Source organism: Pipistrellus kuhlii, unplaced genomic scaffold, assembly GCF_014108245.1.
Source record: "Pipistrellus kuhlii isolate mPipKuh1 unplaced genomic scaffold, mPipKuh1.p scaffold_m20_p_115, whole genome shotgun sequence".
NCBI classification, from domain to species: Eukaryota; Metazoa; Chordata; class Mammalia; order Chiroptera; family Vespertilionidae; genus Pipistrellus; species Pipistrellus kuhlii.
In genome coordinates, this window is record NW_023425422.1 from 308,840 (window position 1) to 333,991 (window position 25,152).

Sequence of the window (25,152 nt, forward strand, 5' to 3'; positions counted from 1 at the left end):
TGGGGGCAGTGTGGCTGCGTGTGGGGGCCGTGTGGCCGCGTGGGGGCCGTGTGGCTGCGCGTGGGGGCCGTGTGGCTGCGTGTGGAGCCGTGTGGATGCGTGTGGGGCCGTGTGGCAGTGCGTGTGGGGCCGTGGGGCGGGGAGGGCACTCTTCCCAGCGCACCGGGAATGCGTTGGGTCCACTCCTCCTCCCGACTGCGTCCGGCCCCCACACGGTTAACAAATGGCGTCCGGCCCCGCAGGTGTGAAGGGTGGGACGGGAACGCTGCTCCCAACAAGCCCTGGTGGGGCGTCTCGGCCTCGAACCCGGGCCGGGTCTCAGGGCGGGTTGGCCGCTGAGGGTGGGCGGCCCTAGGGGGACGGCCAGGAGCACAGGAGCCTGCTTCTGGCCGGAATGGTCTCCTCCGCCCAACATTCCACATGGAACCCCGTTAGAGCCGGGGGGACCCAGTTCCTCGAAGGGGGACGGGGAGGGGGTGCTGGGTGGGAGGAAGGGGGAGGGGGTGCTGGGTGGGAGGGAGGGGAGGGGGTGCTGGGGGGGAGGAGGGGGAGGGGTTGCTGGGTGGGAGGGAGGGGGAGGGAGTGCTGGGTGGGAGGGAGGGGGGAGGGGGTGCTGGGTGGGAGGAGGGGGAGGGGTTGCTGGGTGGGAGGGAGGGGGAGGGAGTGCTGGGTGGGAGGGAGGGGGGAGGGGGTGCTGGGTGGGAGGAGGGGGAGGGGGTGCTGGGGGGGAGGGGTGCTGGGGGGGAGGGGTGCTGGGGGGGAGGGGGAGGGGGTACTGGGGGGGAGGGGGAGGGGGTGCTGGGAGGAAGGGAAGAGGTGCTGGGGGTGAGGGGGGAGGGGGTGCTGGGGGTGAGGGGGGAGGGGGTGCTGGGTGGGAGGGGGGAAGGGGTGCTGGGTGGGAGGGGGGAGGGGGTGCTGGGGGGGAGGGGGGAGGGGTGCTGGGGGGGAGAGGGGGCAGGAAGGAAAGCCTGTTCCAGGTCCGAGCCGCCTCGGGGAGGGGTCCCGGCCGGCGCCGCCCGCGCAGCTACCTGTGCCGTCCTCGTACACCAGGGTCGCGTCGCGCCAGCCGAGGCGCAGGACCAGGTCCCGCACGGCCCGGCCCAGGGCCGCCGGCTCGGGGTGCAGGCTGACGTGGAAGGCGCCGCGGGCGTCGGCCGGGGGGTGCGGCCAGCGGGTCTGGATGTGGGGCACCTGCAGGGCCTGGCACACGGACTGCACCGCGCCGGCCGCGGGGCCGTGCCCGGGGCCGAAGAGTGCGGCCACGCCCAGGGCCAGCTGGTCGCAGGCTGGGGGGGGGCAGAGAGAGGGAGAGAGAGAGGAGGAGGGAGAGGGGGAGGGAGAGAGAGGAAGAGAGAGGGAGAGGGAGAGCGCGAGGAGGCGGGAGAGGGGGAGAAAAGAGAGAGGAGAGGGAGATGGGAGGGAGAGAGAGAGGGATGAGATGGAGAGAGAGAGTCCGGGAGAGGGAGAGAGGAGAGGAGGGAGAGGGGGAGGGAGCGAGGGCGAGAGCGATGAGGGGGGAGAGGGGGAGGGATGAGAGGGGAGGAGGGGGGAGAGGAGAGAGGAGGAGGGAGAGGAGGAGGGAGAGGGGGGGGGCAGAGCAGAGAGAGGGAGAGAGAGAGGAGGAGGGAGAGGGGGAGGGAGAGAGAGAGGAGGAGGGAGAGGGGGAGGGAGAGAGAGAGGGAGAGGGAGAGAGAGAGGAGGAGGGAGAGGGGGAGGAGTAGGGAGGGGAGGAGGGAGAGAGAGAGGAGGAGGGAGAGGGAGGAGGGGAGAGGGGGGCGAGCAGAGAAGAGGGAGAGAGAGAGGAGGCGGGAGAGGGGGAGGGAGGGATAGGAGAGGCGGAGGGAGGAGGGGAGAGGGGGAGGGAAGGAGAGAGGGAGAGAGGCGAGAGAGAGCGGAGGGGGGGGAGGGGAGGAAGAGAGAGAGGGAGAGGGAGGGAGATAGAGGAGGGAGAGGGGGGAGGGAGAGGTAGAGAAGGGGAGGGAGCGAGAGAAGTGAGGACTGAGGGAGGGAGAGAGAGGAGGAGGGAGAGAGGGAGCTGTGAATTCCTGTGGATCCCCCTGCCCCCCCTCCACCTGCAGGCTCACACCAGCCTCCAGAGCCCCAGACCTCGAGCCCACAGAAGGGGACGGGGGCAGGGACGGGGATGGGGACGGGGACGGGGACGGGGACGGGGACGGGGGGCGGGGCGGGACGGGGAGGGGGAGGGGACGGGTTGGGGCGGGATGGGACTGGGCGGGGACGGGGACGGGCGGGGACAGGTACGGGGAGGGGGACGGGAGGGAGGGGACGGGATGGGGGCCGGGACGGGGAGGGCGGTGGGGAGGGGATGGACGGGGATGGGGACGGGGACGGGGACGGGGAGGGGACCGGGACGGGGATGGGGGCTGGGAAGGGGACGGGGCGGGGATGGGGGCGGGACGTGGACGGTGGGGCGACGCAGACGGGAAGCCTGGGATTGGGACGGGGACGGGGACGGGGACGGGGACGGTTCCGGGGGGGCGGATGGGGGTCGGTGACGGGGATGGGGACGTGGCTGGGGACTGGGATGGGGACGGCGCGGGACTGGGGATGGGGACGGTTTCGGGAACGGGGACGGGGACTGGGGACGGCGGGGACGGGGACGGGGAGGGGGAGATGGGGACGGGAGGACGGGGACGGGGACGGGGACGGGGATGGGGACGGGGACGGGGACGGGGACGGGGACGGGGACGGGGACGGGACGGGGGGGGGGACGGGGACGTGGACGGGGACGGGGACGGGGACGGGGATGGGGACGGGGACGGGGACGGGGACGGGGGACAGGGACGGGGACGGGGACGGGGATGGGGACGGGGATGGGGACGGGGACGGGGACGGGGATGGGGACGGATACGGGGACGGGGCCAGGGACGGGGATGCAGGGCCGGCGAGGAGCACCAGGGGGCAGCGCCTGCAGGTCACCGGACCCTGGCCTCGTGTCCTCACCACTCATGAGGTGGAGTCTGTCTTTTAAAAAGTATTTTTACTGATTTCAGAGAGGAAGGGAGAGGGAGAGATAGAAGCATCCATGATGAGAGAGAATCACGGACCGGCTGCCTCCTGCACGCCCCCCACTGGGGATGGAGCCCACAACCCGGGCCTGTGCCCCGACGGGAATCGAACCCTGACCTCCTGGCGCACAGGTCAATGCTCAGCCATGGAGCCACCGGCCGAGCACAGGCGGAGTCTAAACCCCGGGCCTGGCCGGGGCCGCCAGGAGCCTCAGCTCGCCCCCGCCCTCCCGGAGCGAACGCGGGGAGTGGCTGTGTCGCTGCAGGGGCAGCGAGGGCAGCGTGGCCACAGGAGCGGCTGCAGGCCTCCGGCTCCGGCAGGAAAGGCCAGAGAGCCGGCTGGTGCCGACCCGGCCGGCCAGGGGATGCGGGTGGCACCGCCCAAGGGCGTCGGAGCCGCTGCGCCGCCCGGATTTCAGCACGGAGCTGCCAGGGCCCGGCTCAGCCAGGCCTCGCTCCACCGGCCCAGCGTGCGCCTCACGCAGTCCACGTGTGTTTACGGAGCAACGTGCGCCCGGCCGGGCTCGGACGTGAGCGTACCTCTCTGCGAGGCCTGGAAGCTGTCGAAGGGCGCGGTCCTCCGCACGGCGGGGCTGAGGGTGGCGTTGGGAGCCAGGCCGCGGTTCCGGTTGACGCTGGCGACGGCGAGCCTGAAGGCCAGCTCCTCGGCGGGCGCGGGCTCGTCCTCCGCAGCCTCGAACACGCCGCCTGCGGGGGCAGGGGGTGAGCCGGGCCGGCGTTAGCACGTGTTCACTGATGTCGGAGCGGAGGGGAGCGGGAGCCACGGATCCGCGGCCACCCGGGCCTGTGCCCTGGCCGGGAATCGAACCCAGAACCCTTTGATCTGCTGGACGGCGCTCTACCCACTGGGCCACCTGGCTAGGCCAGTTGTCGGCAAACTCATTAGTCACCAGAGCCAAACATCAACAGCACAACGGTGGACATTTCTTTGGAGAGCCACATTTTTTAAACTTCTTCTAACGCCACTCCTTCAAAACAGACTCGCCCAGGCCGTGGTGTTCTGTGGAAGAGCCACACTCAAGGGGCCAAAGAGCCGCAGTTTGCTGACCACGGGGTTAGGGCCACGTGTGTTTTTCAAAGAGAAGAACATAAACGATTCAGACCAAAGGCCGTCATGCTCAGGCCGGTCCCAGCCCGTGTTCACCCCCAGCAGTCCGTGTGCTGGGCAGGGACACGGGTCCATCTCCAGGCGTGTGCTCACCGCCTCATGCCTGGGATGGAGATGGGGGCCACGCAGTTCGTCTGTGGAACGCACGCCGGGGGATGCAGACGGCGATTCTGCCGTCTGCACCTGAGTCTCGCTGTGGTCGCGCAAACAGGACCTGAGCCGTCTCCTGAGAGCCGGGCTCCCGCCCTCGGAGGCAGGCCTGCTGGATTTGGCGGTGTGAGGTGGGGGTGGGGGGTGGGGGTGCAGAGAGCCGAGGGGTCCCCTGAGCCCCTCACGGAGGGTTTCAGAATTCTTGCATGAACCTTCGTGCCCCGGGGCCTCGAGTAGGAAATAATTAGGCTGAGTGGCTGCAGAAGGCACTGCTTGGACCAAATCATTTCGTGTGTAGAACGAGGGGGAACACTGACCCCTGGGACTGCTGAGCCGTTCTGGAGCCGCTCAGGGGAAGGGCTCCGGGTGGGCCCAGAGCACCTGGGCTCCGCAGCTGGCCTGGCCCTTCCCTCCCTCCCTCCCTCCCTTCAGCCAAACACCCTCTTCCCCAGCCGCTGCAGCCTCGTCGCGCCCGTGGGCCCCGGGTCGGCGGCTCCAGAGGCTCTGACATGTGAGAGTCTACACAACCAGGGTCTGCAACTTCTTCTCCTTTTGAAAATTACGTTCTGTGTGTGTGTGTGCTTCTCGTGCTCCGTTAAAATATATTTGTATATCTCTATCATCCAGCTATCTATCTATTTATCTATATTTGTTGATTTCAGAGCAGAAGGGAGAGGGAGAGAGAAAGAGAAACATCCATGATGAGAGAGAACCATGGATCGGCTGCCTCCTGCATGCCCCCTGCTTGGGGTTGAGCCCACAACCCAGGCCTGTGCCCTGACGGGGAATCGAACCCTGAACTCCTGGTTCCTAGGTTGACGCTCAACCACTGAGCCACACAGCTGGCCTTGCTGCTTTGTATGCCGACCTTGCTGGTGCCCACATCTGTGGTGGCTGCATTGCCCTGGGGAGGGCTGTCTGTGGGGGACAACGGGGGCACCCCAGTGTTACTCAGCTGGATGTGTGCGCCTCCACACTCCACCCACGATCTCCTTTGGGGTTCGTTTGGGATCGAGGTGAGAGCTCAGGTGAGCGTGATTCCTTTGTGAAGAGCTGTGCCACATTTCGGAAAACACCCCCCTGACCACCCCCCGGCAGGAAAGAGTGAAAGTTTGATTATTCTTCCAACTCCAGGAAAATAATTACGGCTCATCAGCCGTGCTTCCTGGAGGAATCTTTAAGCCACGGGTGTGCCCCGCACGATGAATTACAATCTACTTAATAACCTGCATATTAATAATCTACTTAACCTGCATGTTAAGAAGGCTCGCTCCGAGGAGGGTCAGCATGGCATCTGCCCGTCCACGCACTCTGAAATACAGCGGTCATTGTTGTGAATTCTGATGATATTTCACAAGATCTTCGGAAGTCACAAAAGACACTGTATTCCTTATCTCTATATAGATAGATGATAGATGATAGATAGATAGGTAATAGATAGATGATAGATAATATGTGATAGATGATAGATATTGATTTCAAAGAGGAAGGGAGATCATTGATTGGTGCATCAGCACGCCCCACTGGGGACTGAATCCACAACCCAGGCCTGTGCCCTGACTGGGAATCGAACCCAGGACCCTTTAGCCCACAGGCCTGAGCTAAACCAGCCAGGGCTGTGACCTTATTACTGTAGTGGATCCTCCATGGACGAACGATTGAATGAATGAACCCACTAATGGAAGGTAACATGCCCCCTCCTCACCCCCACATCTCACCCACACCTCCCTCCTCACCCCACACCCCCTCCTCACCTCCCTCCTCACCCCACACCCCCTTCTCTCCTCACCTCCCTCCTCACCCCACACCCCCTCCTCACCCCACACCCCCTCTCACCTCCCTCCTCACCCCACACCCCCTTCTCACCTCACACCTCACCCCACACCCCCTCCTCACCTCCCACCTCACCCCACACCCCCTTCTCACCTCCCTCCTCACCCCACACCCCCTCCTCACCCCACACCCCCTCCTCACCTCCCTCCTCACCCCACAACCCCTTCTCACCTCACACCTCACCCCACACCCCCTCCTCACCTCACACCTCACCCCACACCCCCTCCTCACCTCCCTCCTCACCCCACACCCCCTCCTCACCTCCCTCCTCACCCCACAACCCCTTCTCACCTCACACCTCACCCCACACCCCCTCCTCACCTCCCTCCTCACCCCACACCCCCTTCTCACCTCACACCTCACCCCACACCCCCTCCTCACCTCACACTCCCTCCTCACCCCACACCCCCATTTAAAAAAATATATATTTTATTGATTTTTTACAGGGAGGAAGGGAGAGGGATAGAGAGCTAGAAACGTCAATGAAAGAGAAACATCGACCAGCTGCCTCTTGCACACCCCCTACCTACCAGGGATGTTCCCGTAACCAATGTACATGCCCTTGACCGGAATCAAACCTGGGACCTTTCAGTCCGCAGACCGATGTTCTACCACTGGGCCAAACTGGTTTCGGCTGCACCTCCATTTCTAATGAGGAGGTTGAGGTTGTTTTCAAGGGACCCTGAGTCCCTGGGTCCCAAAAGCAGAGGCAAAAGGTAAAACTTTAATCTCTTTAACTTCATTTTAAAATAAAAAATTGCCTTAAAAATCGATTGCCTTCTTGGAGGAGAAATAAAACCTGGGTGGTGGGGGTGGGGGTGGGTGGCAACAGGTGGGGGAGGTCCTTCCTCTCGCCGACGTCCCCTCCCTCTCCGCTCCCGCCAGCTCAGCGCCCGGCTCAGGGGCCCGGGAACTGTCCCCGAGGTGTCATTATCCTCGACGTGTGAGCTCTGTCAGAGCCGAAGCCCAGGACGCGCTGTAAACGCAGAGAGCCCTGGTCCTGAAGGCGCCGGGTGGGGAATGACGTGGAGTGGATCTGACAGTGAAATATTGTCCTCGAGTCCCAGCAGCGGGCGCGGGCATTCAGCCGTGTCCGACGGGAGAGGAGAAAATGGACCATCGATCGGTACGATCCGTCCTCAGACACGGCTTCCCACGGGGGTCACGCTGGTTCTGCACGTAATTAGCTGCCCTGATTTCTCACGTGTTCCCTTAATCAGCGATCAATCCCGGTAACGATTTGGCCTAACAATTAGGAAGTTTTAATTCGTCGGGAAGCCAGAACTGATCAGAGAGCTGCAGACGTGATCTGAGCCCGGGCAACACAAAGAACAAGAAGGGAATTCACAGTGATTTCTGGGCTCCGAGCGGGAATCTGGGCACCAGACAGAGCAGGGCCTCAGGGCCGGCTCCGTCTCTGCCTGAGCCCCCATCTCTGCCTGAGCCCCCGTCTCTCTCTGCCCGAGCCCCCGTCTCTGCCTGAGCCTCCGTCTCTCTCTGCCCGAGCCCCCGTCTCTGCCGACCCCCCGTCTCTCTCTGCCTGAGCCCCCGTCTCTCTCTGCCTGAGCCCCCGTCTCTGCCCGCTTCTCACACGGCCCCACTACCCGCTTCTCACACGGCGCCATCTGTCGCCACAGCTGAGCAGAGTGAGGTTGGAGCCCGCCTTGTCAGTAACTTACTGCGGATTTGAAAATGGTGTGCTTCTCCCTCGGGAAGAACCAAGGATGAAACAAAATAAAGTAAAACGCGAGCAAAACAGATCCCTGTCTCCCTGAATTCCAGCGAAGCCCAGAGCACGCTTATTAAACAGCCCACCACCGGCTGTGGTCTGCATCGGGGCGATTGTGCTCTCTGGGATTTTTTACTGAATCCCTACTTCTGTGCAGAAGTGACACTCCGTCACTCACACGAGGGAAGGACTGGGAATCGAAAATAAGATTCAGAGCCCCGTGAAAGTTTCACTGCTCTGCCCTCCTGTTTTGTATTTTTTTGTGTTAATTAACGAACCATGAACACTGAGGCGTGTCCCACCCTAAGGAGGTCCCCAGTAACATCCCTCAGCTTTATGACAGAATCTCAGAATCTCAGTGTGGCGTCTATGGCAGCCTTCGACTGATTGCATGGTAATTAGATGCTCATCCCGTTAAAGGAAGGAGCTGGATGTGCTCTCAGTGATAATCCGATGCCTCTGATAAAAATCACTGTTAGTCGCTCTAAATATATATTTAAATCATATTATAATTAGGAGCAATTGAGAATTGAAGCTAATGCATTTTAAAGCAATTAGACCGTCACCATAAACTTTTAAAATTCATTTTGTAGAAAATAAATGGTGAGATGCCTTGGACATGGATGAGAATGACAGGCTGACAGGCAGGAAGCTTAAGGGCAGACTCACCCCACAGCCACGGTCATGGCCACGTGCCACGAGCCACGGGCTCCGAACCTGCTGCTGAGTTCAGGAACACAGCTTCCAAGGAGAATGGCAGGTTAGTGCAGAACAGTGGTCATTTTTCAATTCCTCTTTTTATCCTCATTTGAGGATATCATAGAGAGAGTGGAAGAGAGAGGGAAAGACAGAGAGAAACATCGATGCGAGAGAAGCTCATCAATTGGTGCCTCATGCACGAGCCCCAACCAGGGCCCAGGCTGGGGAGGAGCCTGCCACTGAGGTGCGTGCCCTTGACCAATCGAACCCAGGACCTGCAGGTTGTCGCTCTACCCACTGAACCAAACTGGCCAGGCCTATTTTTCAGTTCTTACTTCAGTGTTAGAAACTGCGCCTGTCTGTCGAAACCAGTTTGGCTCGGTGGTAGAGCATTGGTCTGCGGACTGAGGGGTCCCGGGTTCGATTCTGGTCAAGGGCATTTACATTGGTTGTGGGCACATCCCCGGTCGGTGGGGGGTGTGCAAGAGGCATCCCTGGTTGGTGGGGGGTGTGCAAGAGGGATAGAGAGCTAGAAACGTCGATGTTTCTCTCTCATCGACGTTTCTAGTTCTCTATCCCTCTCTCCTCCTCTCTGTAAAAAAAAAAATCAATAAAATATGTTAAAAAAAAAAAAAAAAAGAAACTGTGCCTGTCCATTGTGTCAAAAACAATCCTATATAATAAAAGCCTGATAGGCTAAGAGTCCAGTAGTCCAGCCGGTTCAACCAATCAAAACATAATATGCTAAAGATATGCTAAGGCCACTCAACCGCTTGCTATGACAAGCACTGACCATCAGGGGGCAGACTTTCTGACCAGTAGGTTAGCTTGCTGCTGGGGTCTGGCCGATCAGGGCTGAGTGAGATGGGATGGACATGCCCCTCTGGCAAGCCAACCTCTTGGGTTCCTTCCTGACCCCATTGTGCACCAGTGGGGTCCCTTGGCCTGGCCTGCACCCTCTTGCAATCTGGGACCTCTCGGGGGATGTCAGAGAGCCGGATTCAGCCCGACAGTGGAACGACCAGTCACTATGACATGCACTGACCACCAGGGGGCAGACGCTCAGAGCAGGGCTCACGGCTGGTGAGTGCAGTGGTGTGGCGGGAGCCTCTCCCGCTTTGTGGCAGCCCAAGGGTGTCCGAGTGACGGCTTAGGCCCGCTCCCTGTCAGCTGGACATCCCCCGAGGGCTCTGACTATGAGAGGGCACGGGCTGTGCTGAGGGACAGGCCCTCCCCACGAGTGCATGAATTCTGTGCACCGGGCCTGTATAAAATATAACCAACTAGATACACAATGAAATTGAGGGTTTTTCGTTCTGGTAAAAAACGGACCCCCTTTCACCTAGAACCACAGCCTTCGGGATGTAGATCCTCATCTGCACGTTGCAGGGGAGAGCTGGAGCAGCGGGGACTGTGCCCAGCCTGTCCGACGAGGGTGCCTCCTGCTGGGCACTGCCAGCCCACACCCTGCCTGAGGGTGTGGCTCAGGTATAACGAGCACAGACATCTGTCAATCACACAGACCAAAAGGGAGAAAACAAAACTGCTCTGTGCCATGGGCTTATGCAGATTTCCTTCATTATAAATAATTTGATTAATTAAAAGCATATAATCAAAATCATCGCTTATTATCGCCCTAATTCTCAAATACCTCCATTTCCCAGACACCAATCCGCCTTTCCACTTCCCATTGTGACCTTATATCTCTCCCTTCCCCTCCTCCCGCCTCCTCAATCTGCTTCCTGCTCCCTCAGCTCCACCCACTTCCCCTCTGGGGGGCAAATCCCCAATCTCCAGGGGAAGGAACAGGAAAGCCGAGTTTAGCCTCAGGAACAGCTCACCTACTCCTTCCCCCGAAGGCTCATTAGAAACCACGGGACATCCCTCACAATACGCTCCGGGAGGTGTTTTAGGTCATGTTACTCGCCAACTGGCCGGTGAGGCACCTGCATCCTAGGATGTCCACTCAACGTGACTCAATATAACATAAAGTTTACACATTTCCAGGGCGTTACAGCTAAACTGGTGATGAGTGTTATTTACCCATCCTATGTAATGACAGAGCAATATGCAAATTGACCATCACTCCAACACACACGATGGCTGCCCCCATGTGGACACAAGATGGCCGCATGAGAGGACAGTTGGAAGGGACCAGGCCTGCAAGGGAGGGCAGTTAGGGGTTACTGGGCCTGCTGGGCAGGGCAGTTGGTGGACCCAGGCCTGCAGGGGAGGGCAGTTAAGGGCGACTGGGCCGCCAGGGGAAGGCAGTGGGTGGGGGGACCAGGCCTGTAGGAAAGAGCAATTGGGGAGGACCAGGCTGGCAGGGGAGCAGTTAGGCACCAATCAGGCTGGCAGGGAAGTGGTTAGGGAGTGATCAGGTTGGCAATCAAGAAGGCAGGCAGGCGAGCAGTTGGGATCCAGCAGTCCTGGTTTGTGAGAGGAATGTCCGACTGTCTGTTTAGGCCCAATCCTGGTGGGCCTAAACGGGCAGTAGGAGACATCCCTTGAGGGGTCCCACATTGGAGCGGGAGCAGGCTGGGCTGAAGGACACCCCCCTTCCTGTGCATGAATCTCGTGCACCGGGCCTCTGGTTTATGCGGTAAAGGTGGACAGCTCTATCAGCTTGCCCATCGCACAGTGAACAGGGAACCTTAGGCCATGAGTCTGGTTCCCTGGTGCCCATGATGGTTCCTCTGCTCACAGTGATTCAACGAAGTGGTAAACGCTCTTCAAGGTTTTTCTCCGCAAGAAGCATTGGTAGATGAATTTCCCCTGGACATATTGTAAACGTTCAGTGTTCAGCACAGAGAATCTTTATAAAAATGTTAAAAACCCCACTTCAAAAAAGTAAGACAAAGTCTCATTTACTTGTTTGTTTTTATTGATTTTAGAGAGGGAGAGAGACGGAGAGAGAGATAGAAACATTAAAGACGAGAGAGAACCATGGATTGGCTGCCTCCTGCACGCCCCACACTGGGATGGAGCCCACAGCCCGGGCCTGTGCCCTGACCGAGAATCGAGCCCTGACCTCCTGGTTCATAGGTTGTTGCTCAATCCCTGAGCCAGGCCGGTGGGGCCGAAATTTCATCAAAAAACCCTTGTCTGCTTCTGTACCCATTTCCAGAGAAATTCTTCTCTAACAAATAGCCCCACTGAAAAAAGGACTTGTGTCTACTCTAATGTACAAAGTTACCCATTTTATTAATCAAACTTTCCTAAAATGGCAAATACAATATTCAGCAGTGCTCCTTCAGTGTTACAAAGACATTTAAAGGCTCCACGATCATGAAAAATGACTCTATTGGCTGCGTCACCTCATGTTTTATTAGTTTACACAATATTAATCAAATTATCAGCCATTCCGTTAGGGTTTATAATGGCGATTCCAACAAAAACAAGTGAGTTTTCTGAGAGAGCTCAACAATCGTTAATACATGATGAAGTGACTAAAGCAGGACTGTGAGGAGAAACTGGACCATGAGAAAGACATGTTTTCTGTGGCCCCAAATGCCAACGTCTCCTAACAGAGTCAACTTGAACTAGCCTCCTCTTCCCCCCTCTCCCTTCTCCCCTCCCCCACCCCCAGCAGGGTGGCTCAGGGTTCAGCATCCTCCCTCACACCAAGAGGTCACCTGTTCAAGTCCCTGGTTTGTGCTCCATCCCCAGTAGGGGGCGTGCAGGAGGCAATGGGCCGTGATTCTCTCCCACATTGATGTCTCTTTCTCTCTCCCTCCCCCTGTACCTCCCCGCCTCAAATAAATAAAAACATACTTAAGAAATTAAAACAGCTGTAGTTTAGTTTGTTGAAATCCACGCTGAGCAGTAAGAATTAAAGAAACAAGCGAACAGCGACTCTGTTCCTTTGGCGACGGTCCGGCCCTCGAAGCCAGGACACCCTGAGCGGTCGGCAAAGGGCGCCAGGACTTCCGAAGAGGCATCTGTCCTCCCATTCCGGGGTCCGTGGGGAAGGGTGGGGACCCGAGTGACCAGCAGCTCCTTCACTGACACTATGGGGGCCACAGACCTACTCGCTCATGTTTACCCCTCAGACAAGAGACTCCAGGACGAGTCACTGAAAAGCCACGTTTAACTCCCAGGCACTCGGGGGAACTGACACGGTGAAGTCGTAGGCTGACCACACACCCAACATCGCCTGGAAGAGGCCAGCTGCCTGGGTGTCGGGAGCCGATGTGTCAACGAAAGGCCCTCAGGACGTGAGACACCGGAGGAGGGCGGCCTCGGGGTGGCGGACAGGAGCTGCTCGGGCCGGTCCTGGGTTCAGTCCGGGATACAGCGCGGCCTCACTGTGCGCTGGCCCTGAAACGCAGCCCAGCACGCTCTCGGGGGAAGGTAACTATGGCGAGCTCCACACGGTGTACAGAGCGGTCTGTAACGGCTGGGCATGAGCATTCGGGTTTATTACCTCCGAATCCCGGGATGTCAGGAGGGCGGGGACCTGACCACCGGCCAGGCAGAGGGCAGCGCAGGCAGAGGACCACGTGAGGAGAGAGGACAAAGGCGAACGAATACCACACCTGGGCTGGAGGCACCGAGCCGCCAGGAGGCGTGTAATATAGACAGAGACAAGGTTCCCGGCCTTCTGGGCTTCCTAGTTTGAAGAAGTGGAGTCAGGAGAAGTTTAAGTTTAAAAAACGTGGCTCTCCAAAGAAATTCCGATCGTTGTCCTGTTGGTATTTGGCTCTGAGTTTGCCGACCGCTGCTGTGAGTAACGTTCTGAGAATGGGCAGTGTCTGTAACGTTCATTACGTGGCTTCTTTCCAGGGGGGAGGGGGCGAATGATAAGATGAAAACCTGCCCTCTGCTCACCCTGGCGTGGCCCTGGTCGTGGGCACTTCACGCACCCTCTCACCCTGAAGTTTCTCGACTCAGAAACAAGTGAGATGTGACAGGAGCCGCACCTGGATGGTATGTGTCCCGAGCTCAGAGCTTTGCCAGCCTGAACTCCGATGGGTGCTGCTAGAGGTGGGTGAGGGAGATCACTGGGTGACAGGGGTCCCGCGGACGCGGCCCTGAGAGGACAACGGTCTAAGAAGAGGAGGAGATGGCAGTTCTCTCCTCCTCACGTGAGGGAACTAGAGAAACAGGGACAGGGACGAGCTGGGCTGGGCTCCCCAGCACCCAGGTCCCGGCCTCAGCCCCCAGGACTGATCTGCAGGGTGTGGGCTCCGGCCGCCGGCCTGTGGTGTCTGGTTACGGCCGCTGGAGCCGAGGACGGACCAGACAGGCCACAGAGGAGGAACCGTCTTCTGAACCACAGAGCTATTTGCACACAAAGCAAGAGAAACACGGATCAGAGGTAGTGTCCCAGCCCCTTGCATGTTCCTGGCCCCGGCTCCATGCCCTCCACGGGGAGGCTGGCTCCTCGCACGGCATCAGTCCCTGGTCACAGACACAAAAGCCACGTGGAGAGAAGCCGACAATGTGCCGGCTCCCCACACCTGGGCGGCTGGGGCTGACATTTAAGAGCATAAAATATGGATGAACCAGCCTCGTCTCTTCCCGCAGTCACCCGTGCAGTGACAGCTCTTCTATTGGTGCCGAGCGACTAGGAAGGCAAAACAAACCAAAACAAACCAAGCTCTCCATTTTCTGGGCATCGGCACAGCACAGACCCACCCGGAGGGGCGTCCACGCTTTGAATCAGGTGCATTCACTGAAGGGCACTGGTCCTGGCCACCGACCGAAAACAAACAAACAAACAAACAAACAAACAAATGCCAGGCGGCAGTGCGCATGCCGTCTGCGGGAAGGGACGTTCTCAGGGAAGCCGGCTGGGAGGCTGAGCGTGGGAAACGTCTGGGGTGGCATTGGGGCCCTGCTATGCCTCCTGATGGTTCCCGGGACCGGGCACTGTGCCGATCGGCGTCCTGGCAGCAGGCAGGTGGGCTCCCACAGGAGGAGGCAGAGAGTTCCACCAGGTGCTCTTGATAAATCTGATGAGGAAAGCCAAAGGTCAACCCAACCTGTCTCCCCTGGGAAGCACTGTATAGGCCCACTTACACACCCACATGCACACACCCTAACCCAAATCCTAACCCAAACCCCAACCCCAACCCCAACCCTAAACCTAACCTTAACCCTACTCCTATCCCTACACCTACCCCTAACCCCAGCCCTAACCCTAACCCGAATCCCAATCCCAACCCCAACCCTAACCAAAACTATCTCACATGGGAAGCACTGTACAGACCCACTTACACACCCACATGCACACACCCTATCTAACCCGAACCCCAATCCCACTCTAACCAAAACTATCTCACCTGGAAAGCACTGTATAGACCCACTTACACACGTGCACACACCCTAATCCAAATCCTAACCCAAACCCCAATCCCAACCCTAAACCTAACCTTAACCCTACTCCTATCCCTACACCTACCCCTAACCCCAACCCTAACCCTAACCTGAACCCCAATCCCAACCCTAAACCTAACCTTAACCCTACTCCTACCCCTACACCTACCCCTAACTCCACCCTTAACCCTAACCCGAACCCCAAACCCAACCCTAAACATAACCCTAACCCTACTCCTACCCCTAACTCCACCCTTAACCCGAACCCGAACCCCAAACCCAACCCTAACACTAGCCCTTAGCTCTAGACCTAATCCAACCAGCAGGGAGACGCCTGGACCATCAGGGGAGACACCCAGGAAGCTGAGCCCTGGCAGGAGGTGTGAGTGAGGCTCTGACAACTCCGAGAAGCCGCGGGCCAGCCCCGGAGACACCACGTCCTCCTCCTTCTCCTCGTACTCCCGTCGGATGGGGCTTCCTGTCGGCCCAAAACAACAAAGACCGCTCGTTCTCCACGGGCTCAGTCCACGTAGGACATCTGGCGGTGACCCCCAAACACAGCCGCTGCCTGAGAAACAGCCACCTTCTGCAGGGAGACACGTCCAGTCCAACACGACGTTTAAATTCCAGGGAGGACTGGTCACACCACCAACCTGTTTTAATTCTGCAATGTTTCTCCTGTATTTCCTTCTCTAACAGCTACCACACGTGGTAGGGAAAGTGATGTCCATGGATTGAATGGAAGTAATTTCACAATTATCTCACAAATGTGTTTCTTCCCATTGTTCCCCGCATCCTTGAAGAATTTAACATGCACTTAGGCCTTCATTATGCAGAAATGGTTATATCTTTAACGATGAGCCTGGAGACCGGGCCTCTCGGAAAAGGCAGCGCAGAGGGGAAAAACCCACCCCACTCCGAGTCCTCTTCCTTTCCTTCCTCTTACACCAGCTTTCTTCTCGGCGACATGTTACAAGTCCATGGACTCCATTTGCCCTTTGAAAACTGGATGGAAACAGCTCTTGGCTTTAAAATAGCGGAAATGCAAATTCCCTTTTACTGAATTTTAACAACGGGGTCCTGCACTTTCACGCTCCCAAACACTTGGTTTCCTTGAGCAGCTTTTCGGGGGAAAGTGTGGAGAGGATCATGGATTTTTTTTTTTTGGACAAAAGAATCTTAAATATTCATGTTCCATTGATAAGACCAGACAGCAGTGTGGATTTGTGGTTACTTTGATATAAATATTTCAAAGAGGAGGGAGAGAGAAAGAGAAGCATCCATGATGAGAGAGAATCATGGACCGGCTGCCTCCTGCATGGCCCCTATTGGGGATGGAGCCCGCACCCCGGGCCTCTGCCTGACCGGGAATCGAACCCTGACCTCCTGGTTCCTAGGTCGACGCCCAACCACGGAGCCACGCCAGCCGGGCTGGGTTACTGCTTACGGTGTCATTGCTCCCACGTCTCCAGCGTGGCATCGGCAGTGCCTGGGGCGGGGTCTCTGTGACGACCTACCGGCCTGCCCTCCCTTCCTTTCCTGGCACTGACGCGCCAGGCCATCCTCATGCTCCGCCTCAGCCTCAGGTCCTCGCCCGTTTCTCTCCGGACGCAGGTGGGGGTGGCTCTGTTACCGATGTGTCCCCAGCCCCCTCCGCTGACATGCCAGGGAGGTAACGTGTCGAGCTGCCACCCATCAGAGAGGACACTTTGCCTGAGCACAGCTGGTGCCTGTGAACCTGCTCAGGGCCACACACAGTCCGTTTAAATTCTCCTTTCCACGGAAGACGGTGGTGGGAGTGAACCGTGGTCTCAGCATGGGCCACGAGGCAGGAAGAACCGGGATTGCCGTGTGTCTGTGAGTAAAAGCAGGCACACACGGCTCCACCTGGAAGTCAGCACGCGGGCGCTCCTCCTGAGCCTGACTCAGCGGGGATGGGAGGAGCGTGACACACCTGCCATTTTACTGATGCAGTCGCTGTGGAGCACAGTATGGAGTTTCCTCAAAAAACTAAATATGGAACTCACATTTGACCCAGTCATCCCACTTCTAGGAATATATTCTAAGAAACCTGAAGCACCAGTCAGAAAGAATGTATGCGCCCCTGTGTTCATAGCAGCAGTTAACAATAGCTAAGATCTGGAAACAGCCCGAGTGCCCATCAGCAGAGGAGTGGATAGAAAGCTGTGGTACATTCACACCAGGGCATACTATGCAGCCTTAAAAAAAAAGGATCTCTTACCCTTTGAGGCAACATCATGGTGGAGGGATCTGGAGAGCATCATGCAGAGTGCAATAAGCCAATCAGAGAAAGACAAGTGTCACACGATCTCACTCATAGGTGGAGTCTAATGAGCAAAATCAGCTGATGAAGGGAGTGGATCCAGAGACCTGGAAGCATGGAGCAGAGTGCGGAATGTCTGCGGGAAGGCGGGGAGGGCGGCTGGGTGGGAGGTAACAAACCAAAGACCTTGTGTGCATGTATGCCCGACCCACGGACACAGACAGTGGGGGGAGGGGGTTGGAGGGGAGGAATGGGGGGAAGAAGGGGACAAGAAAGTATTGTGTAATACTTTCCACAATAAAGAATTATCAATATTAAAAAAAATATATATATGCTTTGAAAACACCTTATTTAATAAGTATAAAAAGAGAGAGGAGTGAAATGTGGTCCAATAGACTTGGGAAAGATATTTTAAGATTTTTAATTTTTTTAGTTCACAAATAACATAAATACAAAATCAAAAATTGTTGTCTCTTAACTGGCTTTGCTTTCCCCTCCAGGATAAACCGTTTTCCCAATAAATGTGTTATCACTAATATTATCGTGCTGGTGTAACACGATGGTAGGTTTTTGCAATTCAATTAGACAACATCATCCCAGGACCATAAATTTAGGAAGTTTATGCAGCTGGCATGCATTCCTTTCAAATGAAATCTTTCCATCTCTCTATGAACATTTATCATCGAAAAAAATCAGACATGCATTTAAAAATAAATGAGTAGATTTAATGTTTAAACATACACAGACCTTTAACTTACTACAGTGTATTCCTGGAAAATACACCATACATTAATCTAGTTTTCCCCTTTAAAACGATCCTATATGATAAAAGAGAAACATGTAAATTGACAGTACTTCTGCTACGCTCACCAGCCAATCAGGACTGATTATGCAAATTACCCGACAAAGATGGCAGGTTAGCCGAGAGCAGAGGGAGAGCTGGCGCTTTGGAGGGCATGGCAAGCAGCAGGCTGCGGGCAGAGACAGACCAGGAAGGGAAAACCAAGAGTGCGGGAAGCACCAGGAATTCTGGGAAAAGTAGTTCTGGTGGCAGACGGATCTCCTAGACACGAGACTCAGCTGACCCTTAGCTTCCGCGCAGGGTTTGCCCAGGACCCCCAACAGGACCAAGTCCCTTAGGTGAGACGGTGCAAGTCGATGCAGATGTGGTCCTATCTGTGCAAAGCCGCCTCCCATTCATTGCTGTACTCTTACCACGGACATTGTCCAGGCGCCACGGTCTCTAGTCAGTGTTTCCGACTCAAAGCACAGGCCTGGCCTAGGAGACGCGCATCCGGTAAGTCTGAGGGACGGGACGCAAACCTCTGCTCCCTGACCACGAATCGCGGCTGACAGCTGGCTGCCCACCACGCGGCTCTCCGGACTCTGCAGGGCCAGCACCGCCTGCTGTGCGTGCCGAGAACACAGGAATAGCACCACGCGGTCTGCCTTTCTGCCGCTGTTATCAGAAACACGCAACCTGCCCCAGAAATGGCAGACGAACGGGGATCCTCCTTCTTCCCCAGGATGGCGTGGGCACAGCTCCCCAGACCCTGCTCTGCAAGGTACAGGTTATGTGGTCATGGAACCACAAAACACAGTTGTATATGTGTGTGTGAGTGTGTGTGTGTGTGTGTGAGAGAGAGAGAGAGAGAGAGAGAGAGAGAGAGAGAGAGAGAGACGTTACTGCTTGTTCACATGCACGGGGGTACCCAGCACAGCAGGAATGATCTGACATCCTGTAGACAAGGATGGGGTTGTATCTCTCCTCTAAGCAGCTGCCAGGGACCCTTTGGGGTGTGGGAGCCACCTTAGTGCACCCCCCATCAGCAGACCCTCTTCGGTGCCCACTCTGTAAGATGATGAACTTGCAGTGGACACACAGCATCTGTGCTGGCACCATGGGTGTGCACACAGCCAGCACCTTCCTGGTGTGCAGGGCGTAGGTGTGCAGGGTGTAGGTGTGCAGGGTGTAGGTATGCAGGGTGTAGGTGTGCAGGGTGTAGGTGTGCAAGGCGTAGGTGTGCAGGGTGTGTGACACTCTGGCAAGCAAAGCAGACGAGAAATCGCCGTCCAGGCACGCGGGGCCTTCCCTGCAGAAGCGCTGGGCTAAGTGCCCAGCACCTGCCCGCCCTGCACCTCACCCACGTCCTGCGAACCCCACATGAGCCGTCACAGCCCCTGTCCGTCCGCTGGGTGGTGAATGGTTGGTGGTTTGTGGGAAAGAGAAAGGAGAGAGAAGAGATGGTAACGATGCAGTTATCCTTTTTTCCTCACACACACACACACACACACACAAGCACACAGGCTTGGTTCCCCAGCCCGTGGCATGTCTGTTTGGCGTTGGACTTAGCGGACGGACTGCACTGGAGAGGCGGCCTCCCTCCGCTAACGCTGGTTTCCATGGCGCTGAGATGCTGTTGAGCAGTGAGCCTGGTCCTGGGTGCGGGGGTCTGGCAGGCCAGGCCGCCTGCTCTGTGCCTCAGGCTCTGCTGGGAGGGCGTCTCCTTATCTCGGGCACCTGCTCTGAGGCCCACCCTCCCGCCGGCTCCTCCCACTTTGAAAACTGTCTGCGTGGGTGAGAGGAGCTGAGCCGCTGAGCCGCACACTGAGAGCAGACCCGTCTCCCATCTCCCCCTCCGGACGGACGCGTAGGCCCGGGTGCAGGGGAGAAGCCGCGGGAGCTCCCTGTGCAGGGAGGGGCTGGGCGCCTCTTTCCAAACGCGTGAGGGACAAGCAGGCCCCGCGAAGTCCGTCAGCCCTGGGCGCTGTCGCATCGCCATTCCCTAGGTGTTGGTCTCAGAGTTTCCTTCCCAGAGTCCCTGAAGCCGACGGCTTCCCAGACCCACCAACGGGACGAACCAAAGACCCGCAACACAGAGGCGGGCGTGAAGGGTCCAGCCTGTCGTGGTGAGGCCGTCCTGGCTGAGGTGGGACCCCTTTCCCTTTCCCTGTTCCTTTTTACCCCCAATATATTTTATTGATTTTTCACAGAGAGGAAGGGAGAGATAGAGAGCTAGAAACGTCGATGAGAGAAACGTTGATCAGCTGCCCCTTGCGCACCCTCCGCCGGGGATGTGCCCACAACCAATGTACATGCCCTTGACCGGATTCGAACCCGGGACCCTTCAGTCTGCAGACCGACGCTCTACCGCTGAGCCAAACCGGTTTTGGCTCCCTGTTCCTTTTGTGAAAGGGACGCCGGGACCCTACTAACAGCCGTGAACCACCAATGGTCAGAATCACCCACCAAACACGCGACATTGAGACCCGCAGCCCGAAAAGGCATCTGCAGGGGAGTCTGTGGGACCTTTTCTTTCCGAGGAACCGCTCTCCGAGGCAGCCACACTCCGTCTGTGAGACCCGGCACCTTCGCTCCACACGGAGCCCGCTGCCCTCACCTGCCCACGCCCACACCTGCCCGAGCCCACACCTGCCCGAGCCCACACCTGCCCACGCCCACACCTGCCCACGCCCACACCTGCCCGCGCCCACACCTGCCCACACTCACACCTGCCCACGCCCACACCTGCCCACACCCACACCTGCCCACGCTCTCACCTGCCCACGCCCACACCTGCCCACGCCCACACCTGCCCGCGCCCACACCTGCCCACACTCACACCTGCCCACGCCCACACCTGCCCACACCCACACCTGCCCACGCTCTCACCTGCCCACGCCCACACCTGCCCCCGCCCTCACCTGCCCACGCCCACACCTGCCCACACCCTCACCTGCCCACGCCCACACCTGCCCACACCTGCCCACGCCCACACCTGCCCACACCCACACCTGCCCACGCTCTCACCTGCCCACGCCCACACCTGCCCCCGCCCTCACCTGCCCACGCCCACACCTGCCCACACCCTCACCTGCCCACGCCCACACCTGCCCACACCTGCCCACGCCCACACCTGCCCACACCCACACCTGCCCCCGCCCTCACCTGCCCACGCCCACACCTGCCCACGCCCACACCTGCCCACGCCCACACCTGCCCACACCTGCCCACGCCCACACCTGCCCACACCCTCACCTGCCCACGCCCACACCTGCCCACGCCCACACCTGCCCTCACCTCCCCACGCCCACACCTGCCCCCGCCCTCACCTGCCCACACCTGCCCACGCCCACACCTGCCCACACCCTCACCTGCCCACGCCCACACCTGCCCACGCCCACACCTGCCCTCACCTCCCCACGCCCACACCTGCCCCCGCCCTCACCTGCCCACGCCCACACCTGCCCACACCCTCACCTGCCCACGCCCACACCTGCCCACGCCCACACCTGCCCTCACCTGCCCACGCCCACACCTGCCCACGCCCACACCTGCCCACACCTGCCCACGCCCACACCTGCCCACGCCCTCACCTCCCCACGCCCACACCTGCCCACGCCCACACCTGCCCGCGCCCACACCTGCCCATAGCTGCCTACACCTGCCCACGCCCACACCTGCCCACGCCCACACCTGCCCACACCTGCCCACGCCCACACCTGCCCACACCTGCCCACGCCCACACCTGCCCACGCCCACACCTGCCCACGCCCTCACCTGCCCAAGCCCACACCTGCCCACACCCACACCTGCCCGCGCCCACACCTGCCCACACCCACACCTGCCCACGCCCACACCTCCCCACGCCCACACCTGCCCAGGCCCACACCTGCCCACACCTGCCCACACCTGCCCACGCCCACACCTGCCCACGCCCACACCTGCCCACGCCCACACCTGCCCACACCTGCCCACACCTGCCCACGCCCACACCTGCCCACGCCCACACCTGCCCACACCCTCACCTGCCCACGCCCACACCTGCCCACGCCCACACCTGCCCACACCTGCCCACGCCCACACCTGCCCACACCAACACCTGCCCCGTGCCCACACCTGCCCACGCCCACACCTGCCCACGCCCACACCTGTTCCGTGCCCACACCTGCCCACGCCCACACCTGTTCCGTGCCCACACCTGCCCACACCCACACCTGCCCCGTGTCCACACCTACCTGTGCCCACACCTGCCCCGTGCCCTCACCTGCCCACGTCCACACCTGCCCACGCCTACACCTGCCCACGCCCACACCTGCCCGGTGCCCACACCTGCCCACACCTGCCCACACCCACACCTGCCCCGTGTCCACACCTACCTGTGCCCACACCTGCCCCGTGCCCTCACCTGCCCACGTCCATACCTGCCCACGCCTACACCTGCCCACGCCCACACCTGCCCGGTGCCCACACCTGCCCACACTCACACCTGCCCCCCCCCCCCCCCCCCCCCCCCCCCAGCCTTATACTCTCTCCTCACCCTTGGAGGGGAGTCCGGACCCAGCAAGTCCCCCATTCAGACATCAGCTCGACCTCAGGACAGACTGGGGAGCACAGGGCCCGTGGGTGCTGACGCTGTCCCCCACCCCCACCCCCCAGTCCTGGACCCTCAGCTGCGCTGCCGGAAGCCGGGACTCTGCAGACTCCCCCTGGAAGGACCGACAGGGAAAACTTGGAGGGGGACCTGGTGCCTGAGGTCCCTCTCCCACCAGATCTGGCGCCTGGAGGACGGACCCGCCGCCAGGGCTGCGCGGAGGGGGCAGATTCCCGCAAAGCCCCTGGGACCGTCTCTCCGCGTCCCCCCTACCCCCACCCCCCATGGCTGCAGCCAGGACCCCGGGGCGGGTGGGAGCCCCAGGAGATCTGCCCCTGTCCCCCCTTCCCCGCTCCATCCTCCCCCCACGGCCCCCCGGCCCAGAGGGAAAGCCCCGCAGGCACCGGGGCCCAGGGCGGGAGCCGGGACCGGGACACGCGGCTCCCCCTCCGCCCCCCGCCCCCCGGAGCCCAGAGGGAAAGCCCCGCAGGCACCGGGGCCCAGGGCGGGAGCCGGGACCGGACCCCGGGCTCCCCCTCCGCCCCCCGCCCCCCGGGCCGCACTCACCGAGGCGCAGCGGCTGCGGGGCCGCGGGCGGGAGCAGCGCGCACAGGACGCAGAGCAGCGCGCGGGGGGCCGCGCTGCGGGGCCGGGGCTGCGGGGGCGCCACGCGGGGCCCCATCGCCGGTTCACGGCCTCGCGCGGCGGGGCCGGCCCGGGCCGCCTCCTGCTCCGGGCTCCTGGCCGCTCCCCGCGCTGCCCGGTCCGAGCGGGAGCCGCGCGTGGGGAGCGGGGACGCGGGGACCGCGGGAAGCGGGGTCACGGGCGCCAGCCCAGCGCCCCGCACCCGACCCGGGCCACCGGCTGGGGTGGCGCCCCGCTCCGGCCCGGGAGGAAAGTTGCGGGGAGACGCGGCGAGGCGGAGGCGGCGCTCCGGCAGGTGAGCGGGTCCCCCCGCGGCTCCCGCCTCCTGTCCGCCCGGACCCCGCACCCGGGCGCACAGCCCCGCGCCCCCAGCCCGAGTCCCACGCGGAGCCGCTCTGATGGGAAACTCGGGCGGAGGGCGGGGCGGGGCTGCGGTGACGCGAGTCTGGGCCGCACCGGGCGCCGCCGCCCGATGGGGACCACGCGGCGCCCCGCTCCCGGCTGCGGGCTGAGCGGGAGGCACTGGTTCCGGCACCAGGGCACGGCCTCCCTTTGGACCGGACCGGACTGGACCAGACCCGCCCCGGACCGGACCGGACAGTCCCGGTGAGCGGCTCGCTGCTCGCAGCCACGTGGCGGGACAGGCTCGGCCTCGCCCTCTCCCCGGGCGCCCAGAGGACACGCCTCCCCGCCGGGAGGAGCTATTTCTGGCTGTGGGTTTGGAGGCTGCGGCTGAGGAAGGACCAGGACGCCTCCCGCGGGAAATCAGCCACTCTCACCGCTTCCGGGCCGGTCCCACCGCACGTGCAGGGGCTTACTAAGCGGGACGCTGCAGAAGGACCGGCATTTCAGTCCATCAGGAAAGCGAGAGGTGTCCACGCCTACAGGAGCCTCAGGGAAAATGTTACTAAATCCGCGATGCAACTGTCCACCCATCTACCCACCCACCTATCCATCCATCCATCCATCCATTCATCCATGTACCCATCCACCCACCCATCCACCCATCTATCCATCCATCCATCCATGCACCCATTCACCCACCTACCCATCCATCCATCCATGTACCCATCCACCCATCCATCCACATACCCATCCACCTATCCACCCACCCATCCACCTACCCATCCATCCACCCATCCACCCATCCATTCATACCATCTACCCATCCACCCATCCACCCATCCACCCATCCATGCACCTATCCACCATCCATCCATCCATTCACCTCCCTCAGGTACCGGCTCCTCCCCAGGTACCAGCTCCTCCCCAGGTGTCAGCTCCTCCCCAGGTATCAGCTCCTCCCCAGGTACCAGCTCCTCCCCAGGTACCAGCTCCTCCCCAGGTACCGGCTCCTCCCCAGGTACCGGCTCCTCCCCAGGTGCCAGCTCCTCCCCAGGTACCAGCTCCTCCCCAGGTACCAGCTCCTCCCCAGGTGTCAGCTCCTCCCCAGGTACCAGCTCCTCCCCAGGTATCAGATCCTCCCCAGGTGTCAGCTCCTCCCCAGGTGTCAGCTCCTCCCCAGGTGCCAGCTCCTCCCCAGGTACCGGCTCCTCCCCAGGTACCAGCTCCTCCCCAGGTGCCAGCTCCTCCCCAGGTATCAGCTCATCCCCAGGTGCCAGCTCCTCCCCAGGTACCAGCTCCTCCCCAGGTGTGGCATTGAGTTCTGGACACTCTGGGAGAGAACTGACCAAACAGGAAATCCACAGAGAAGGGGGTCGATCTGGACTTAGGGTGCTTATGTAAGGGTTGAGGAGACCAGGAAGACTTAAGGGGCACATGTTGGCTGTCTTTAGAGATTTGAGGAGTTACTGGGTTAAAAGAAAGTAGCCCAGCTTGTGTGGCTCAGTGGTTGAGCATGGACCCATGAACCAGGAAGTCACGGTTCAATTCCCTGTGAGGGCACATGTCCGGGTTGGGGGATTGATCCCCTGTAGGGGGCATGTAGGAGGCAGCAG

The 25,152-nt window shown here is 60.1% G+C and overlaps 1 protein-coding gene across 1 annotated transcript in view; it reads right to left on the minus strand.

Moving 5' to 3' along the window:
* Positions 1–23,231, minus strand: part of GRIK1 (glutamate ionotropic receptor kainate type subunit 1) — a 59,234-nt gene extending 36,003 nt beyond the window's left edge. Inside the window, exons 1-3 of the mRNA XM_045579799.1 lie at positions 23,117–23,231; positions 3,570–3,737; positions 1,029–1,286 (exon numbers count right to left, since the gene is read on the minus strand). Coding sequence (XP_045435755.1) covers positions 1,029–1,286; positions 3,570–3,737; positions 23,117–23,231 — 541 coding nt within the window. The remainder of the gene's footprint in view (positions 1–1,028; positions 1,287–3,569; positions 3,738–23,116) is intronic.
* Positions 23,232–25,152: the final 1,921 nt, after the last annotated feature.